Here is a 6,517-nt window from a genome sequence, read left to right as displayed (position 1 = left end):
TTTTCAATGTTTACTAACGACATTTCACTGTCTTTGAGAAAGGCCAGTGTGTCTATGTATGCGGATGACTCAACACTATACACGTCAGCTACTACAGCGACTGAAATGACTGCAACACTTAACAAAGAGCTGCAGTTAGTTTCGGGATAGGTAGCAAAGAATAAGTTAGTCCTAAATATTTCCAAAACTAAAAGCATTGTATTTGGGACAAATCATTCACTAAACCCTAAACCTCAACTACATCTCGTAATGAATAATGTGGAAATTGAGCAAGTTGAGGTGACTAAACTGCCTGGAGTAACCCTGGATTGTAAACTATCATGGTCAAAACATATTGATACAACAGTAGCTAAGATGGGGTGAAGTCTGTCCATAATAAAGTGCTGCTCTGCCTTCTTAACAACACTATCAACTAGGCAGGTCCTACAGGTCAAAATGTTGTCACACCTAGACTACTGTTCAGTCGTGTGGTCAAGTGCCACAAAGAGGGACTTGGGAAAATTACAGTTGGCTCAGAACAGGGCAGTATGACTGGCCCTTAAAAGTACACGGAGAGCTAACATTAATGCCATGCATGTCAATCTCTCATGGCTCAAAGTGGAAGAGAGATTGACTTCATCATTACTTTTTTTGTAAGAGGTGTTGACAAGCTGAATGTACTGAGCTGTCTGTTTAAAATACTAGCACACAGCTTGGACACCCATGCATGCCCATCAAGGCATGCCACCAGTGGTCTCTTCACAGTTCCAAAGTCCAGAACAAACTATGGGAGGCTCACAGTACTACATAGAGCCATGACTACATGGAACTCTATTCCACACCAGGTAACTGATGCAAGCAGTAGAATCAGAGTTAAAAAGCAGGTAAAAATACAACTTATGGAAGAGTGGGGACTGTGAAGCAACACAAACATAGGCACAGACACATGCATACACACACATGATAACATACGCACTATACACACATGTACACATGGATTTTGCATTGTAGATATGTGGTATTGGAGTAGAGGCCTGAGGGCACACACTTATTGTGTTGTGAATTCTGTAATTATTGTAGAGTAATGTTTTTTAAATTGTATAACTGCCTTAATTTTGAAGGACCCCAGGAAAATGAATGGGGACCCATAATAAATGCAAATACAATTACTGTATATTGTCCACATTTGTGAATTTCCAAGCATGTGTTTAGATATTTAAATGTCATATTGATGTGAAGAAAAGGTCAAGCACAATACATTAATGATACATCTCTCCAAGCCTTTTATTCAGCTTCAGACTGCCGTTATTTAAGAACCTTGGCGATGCAGCATAATATCTTTATTTAAATGTTTCACTCAACCTTTATTTTACCTGGTAAGTTGACTGAGAACACATTCTGATTTACAGCAATGACCTAGGGAACAGTTACAGGGGAGAGGAAGGGTTGATGAATGAGCCAATTGGAAGCTGGGAAAGATTAGGTGGCCATGATGGTATGAGGGTTAGATTGGGAATTTAGCTAGGCTACATCTACATGTCCTTGAAGACATAGGTAGAGACCCTGTCTATGAACCAATCATTGCATGTCTGTTCGCCCCTGTCATTCCCTCACATACCCAGACAAACACACAAAGACAGATCTTTGAGGGAGGTAGGGCATGAAAATAGTACACATCATTATTTTGCTCTCATCTCTAAAATACCATTCATTTAATGGACAAGGAATGTTAATCCAACTCTTTTTTTAAGCTGGTCATATGTTTTTTTTTTGTGTGTGTGTGTGTGTGTGTGTGTGTGTGTGTGCGTGTGTGTGTGTGTGTGTGTGTGTGTGTGTGTGTGTGCGCATGTGTGCATGTGTCTACACAGTGGCCCAATCTCAATTTTAATCATAAGACCCTACGGCCTTTAAAATCAACTCTGGACCTCGAAGCCAGTTCGACTGCATTTTTCCATTTTTCCCCTCTAATCAGGGACTGATGTAGACCTGGGACACTAGGTGTGTGCAATTAATTATCAGGTATAACAGAAAACAAGCAGGCTCCGGACCTCGTAGTGTAAGAGTTGATTACTATGCATTGCTACCACTGCCCTACTCCCTGTGCAGATTGGAGATCTGAAAGGACATGGCATAGGTATGGTAATAGCTCCACCTAGGCTTCAGATAGGCTAGTTGGATTTAATGCCATATTGCTAACACCTGTCAAACCTTCTCAGATCACTGAAGTGCACAGGGCGTTAAGGTTGAGGTTTGACATTGGGATTGGGTCAGTATAGCTGGAATGATACCTTGCCTAGCTGCCACTACATCACACAGGTTTACACCACATCCCCCTCTGCTGGAGATGGATCATGTTGTATATGATCTGCTATAGTGCAAAACCAAACTCAATAAATAAATGAATGGTTTTATATATTTAAAAAAAATGTAATAGACAAGAGAACATTTGAAAAGGATGACACTGTCCATATATGAATACAACAAAAGGCTAAAGAACAGGAAAACTAGAATTCAAAATTATTTGGGGGTTAAAACTGATATGTGGGGTAAAACTGATACATACATTCACAGATAATTTAAAAAATAGCAGTTCAACATCATTGGTGAACAGTGTGGCACTCACACAAGTAGAAATAAACCATTTTGAGTGTGCCCTACTATCACCCTGCGTTTATGAGTTTATTATCACTAGTAGCATGATTAAAATATGTCGCATTGTCATTGAAACGAATACAATAGATATTTGATTGATAAATAGAAACATAGATGGTTGATAGGAACAATATTGAATACGCTGTGATTGTACTATTTTTCTTTCCAATATTCTAACAAAGGTGCTAGCTAAGGAATGAGGTCTGATGTCGTAAACCCGTCATCCGGGAATATGATTAAATACGGTTTCGGGCATGCGCAGTTGTTCCTCAGCGCTTCGACCTCTGCTGCCGGTAAGTGAAGGGGAGGCAAATGGGGATCTACGCTGAAACATTTTAACAATCCATTTTCATCTTCTATCTAAAGTATTTTTGATCCCACACCGACACATAATTTATGTGAATACAGTTGTTTTGCACATAACGTTAATCGTTTTCATGGATTCGTTGTATCTTTGATTTGGAGTGAAATTATCATTGACCTTAGCGACTGTTCTCTTTTTTTTTTTGACAAAACCAGGTGACTCGTCTAGTTGATTTTATCAGTCAACACATTAAACTAATATGTACGCCTGTGCGAAGTTCGTCTCTACGCCTGCACTGGTGAGTTGTGAAAGTAATGATGCATATAAGTTGTCATAGCATAATGTTAACTAGGCAAGTTAGATGGGCCTGCTGAATTTATACTTATTTGTGACTTAGGAACTGCTGTAACGTTTCAGTGCATGCAATTGTGCACACTGAATTGTAAGTAACTTGGCTTGAAATGTAATTGAAATCAACGTAGCTAGCTAACCTTTAAAAATAATTATAATAATTGTTAAACCTGCTCTTAGAAAATAACGTTAACTCTTGTCACCTAAGCTAGGTTGCCAGCTTTAGCTATGCTTACGTTAGGTTGCTAACCATCGCTCATTAGCTTTCGAATGAGCCAATGAGACTTTGTAATTTCAAGGTCATGCAGAAATAAAGCAGCAAAGACTGCTTTCATTTGGCTATGTGCATTTGCTACTAGTAATGTCAGTCCTAGTTGTGCCCTTTGCCAGTTTGGCGTTTGTGTATTTTGGGCCATGGCACTACATATTGATCCACTCCATAATGCCCTCTGAGTAGGTCGTCTAGGACATCTGCAAGGGCTGGTTCAGTAGAGGCAGATATTTGGAACTAAACACTGCAGTGCTTCCATGCATTTGTCATGTTTAACAGCACATTCTCCTCAGTGTGTGTGGGAGGGGGGCTCTGTAGCTTGCTAGTAGTATGTAGCAAGCTACTAGTTACTTGTTGTACTGCCCACATCTTACTTGTACAGTTGGTCAGTGGTGATGTACATATGATTTGGCCATGTGTCCCCTTGCGACTGTTAACAAATGTTATTTATTTTTGTATTGGTGTGTTTATAATCAAGTTACAATAATGTTATGGAAGTTTCATCACTTAACGTATACCATTTTTTTAAATGTGCAGGTCCGTGCTGGATCCAGGGCATTATACAGACCTCTCTCTGCGTCTGTGCTTTCCCGGCCGGATGTCAGAACAGGAGAGGTGAGTGTCTACCTGTCCCCTTTACCCATTAGCGCCCTTACCCTGAGGAACAACAAACTTCTATGGACAACTGATGCTACCTTTTAGTCTAGATTTTTTTCCTTGGGTAAAATGTTGCTGATGGAAGTGATAAGGAAACAGCCCTCTGTTCTCTTCCAAATTTTATTGGACCCCTCTGCAATGATTTAAGTGTTGTCTTAATCATAAATGATTGGAATATTTATCTTCAAGCTGTTTTTATGATCAATTGGTTCATTATTTTTTTGGTGACTTTTTATTTGTTGCTCCCAGGCTAGCACTGACTTTGTGCCACAGAGTGCCTTTTCTCAGGTAGCACTGCGGGGTTTCCAGACTAGTGCTGTGAGCAGAGACATTGACACAGCAGCCAAGTTCATCGGCGCTGGAGCTGCCACAGTTGGAGTGGCTGGTTCTGGTGCTGGAATCGGGACTGTGTTCGGCAGCCTTATCATCGGCTATGCAAGGTAAATATTGCCATTAGTAGATATTGGGGCGGCAGGGTAGCCTAGTTGTTAGCGCGTTGGACTAGTAACCGGAAGGTTCAAATCCCAGAGCTGACAAGGTACAAATCTGTCGTTCTGCAACCTGAACAGGCAGTTAACCCAATGTTCCTAGGCCGTCATTGAAAATAAAAATTTGTTCTTAACTGACTTGCCTAGTTAAATAAAGGTAAAAAAATGTTTTATATATATTTTTATAAATATGGTGCCCTACTTTATGCCCTTTATGTGAATCTTTGTTTGTTTTTTTTTACAATGTTTGTGAAAATGGTAAACAATCGCTATGGCTGCAAGTCTCTCCCACAGTTTTGATTCATGGCACTAGCAATTATTTTATTTTTTTCTCCCCAGGAACCCTTCCCTAAAGCAGCAGCTTTTCTCCTATGCTATCCTGGGATTTGCCCTGTCTGAAGCCATGGGTCTGTTCTGCTTGATGGTTGCTTTCCTGATCCTGTTTGCCATGTAAATAGGTCTACTGCAGATGGTGATCATGATTTTGAAACCACAGCTGTGGCTACCTATTTTACTCGAGCAACCCAAATTGTTCAGTGTTGGTCATAGAATTGTACATTTTCCAAGTTTTTGTTGAAGGCTGACAAAAGAAAAGGCATGTATTGTAAAAATGTAACCAATTACAGAATTAAATGCATGTATTTCACTTTAAAATGGTTTAGTTATTTTGTGTGTAGCCCCACTTCCCTGTAAAACATTTTCAAAGGAACACCAGATTTTGGATTAACAAATGCATTTCTCTAGTGTGTGCCCTTCAGCTCAAAACAAAGCATATAGGTAGGTATGTTAACTGCAGGTTGATTGCAATCAAGTGAGTTTAAGTACATTTTTACTGTACTTTTGGTTATCATATGCTTTTCTTAATTGTAATAAATACTGAAGTCATCTTTCACTGGTGTAATACAATGTCCTCTTTTGCTATTCCATGAAAAATGATCACCTTGACTCTGCTTTGCATTTATTTTTTAGAACAGCCATTTAATATATGTTAAAGTTGCCAATAGATGCTGATATTGGGTCAGTTTTGCGTTAGGATTGGGGAAGCTGATCTGAGCTCTTTACCTAGGGCAAACTTCACCCCAAAAGCCATACATTTCGCTTGATCTTGAAGATATTTTAGATTTGGGGTGAGATTTAGTTCAGCTGTTGGATTACAATTGAATAGACACTTCCAATCTCTTGCATTTTGAGATTATAAACTTCATAGCGCTAAGTAAGCATTTTGGTTGTCATGAGCATATATTATTTATTGATACCGGTAGTTAAAACATTCATAGCAGAGATTATCTAACATTGGCTATTTAATTTAATCTGCATGCTAAATTGAAACAGTTTGGGTCCATTGAATTTCACTTTCTATATTGAATACAAAACACGGAGTTTGGATCCTGTGCAGTGCTTGGGCTTTTGAATTGACCCTCCATTATTTTTCACACTATGCATTGCTTTGTAATAGTGGGATAGCCTTTGTTGGAGCATAGTTGACTTGGTGCTAATGTGAGGAGGATGCTTTAAGAGGGGGGAGGGAATAATGCAACTGGTTCTATGTGAGTGGACAGTGCAGTGTGCTGCTAATGGCTTTGGACCTGTCTGATTCTGACCAATGACCCCCCCCCCCCCCCCCCCCTTGCTGTGACCTTAATTTTTCATTCCTGTGAATGCTGCCTCCCACCGCTCAGCCCATTGACACTACCAAAAACAAACTGCTTCTGCAAAATTAAGGCAGTTGTAAAAAATAAACATTACAATACATTCACAACATATTAGGTATGGGCCATCAGGCCGCTACTCTACTACCACATATCTACAACACAC

At 39.7% G+C, this 6,517-nt stretch overlaps 1 protein-coding gene across 2 annotated transcripts; it reads left to right on the top strand.

Annotated features, from left to right (window-relative positions):
• The first annotated feature begins 2,859 nt into the window (after positions 1-2,859).
• On the top strand, positions 2,860-5,397 carry LOC139413139 (ATP synthase membrane subunit c locus 3b). 2 transcript variants are annotated; one of them, XM_071160227.1, is made up of 5 exons: positions 2,860-2,924; positions 3,151-3,233; positions 4,095-4,172; positions 4,464-4,654; positions 5,042-5,397. In XM_071160227.1, the coding sequence occupies exons 2-5, from the start codon at positions 3,195-3,197 to the stop codon at positions 5,154-5,156; spliced, it is 423 nt and encodes a 140-aa protein (XP_071016328.1). In that variant the 5' UTR covers positions 2,860-2,924; positions 3,151-3,194; the 3' UTR covers positions 5,157-5,397. The 2 variants fall into 2 exon arrangements, with proteins under 2 accessions (XP_071016328.1, XP_071016329.1); XM_071160228.1 differs by lacking the exon at positions 2,860-2,924 and adding an exon at positions 2,927-3,029.
• Positions 5,398-6,517: the final 1,120 nt, after the last annotated feature.

Source organism: Oncorhynchus clarkii, chromosome 7 (assembly GCF_045791955.1).
Source record: "Oncorhynchus clarkii lewisi isolate Uvic-CL-2024 chromosome 7, UVic_Ocla_1.0, whole genome shotgun sequence".
NCBI classification, from domain to species: Eukaryota; Metazoa; Chordata; class Actinopteri; order Salmoniformes; family Salmonidae; genus Oncorhynchus; species Oncorhynchus clarkii.
Note: the sequence above shows the minus strand (reverse complement) of the source record. Positions and strands in the feature narration are given on the sequence as shown.

Coding starts and splice junctions, on each gene's coding strand:
- LOC139413139 (XM_071160227.1), top strand. CDS start 3,195: ATGTACGCCTGTGCGAAGTTCGTCTCTACGCCTGCACTG. Junction 3,234..4,094: donor TCGTCTCTACGCCTGCACTG/GTGAGTTGTGAA, acceptor TTAAATGTGCAG/GTCCGTGCTGGATCCAGGGC. Junction 4,655..5,041: donor CTTATCATCGGCTATGCAAG/GTAAATATTGCC, acceptor TTTTCTCCCCAG/GAACCCTTCCCTAAAGCAGC.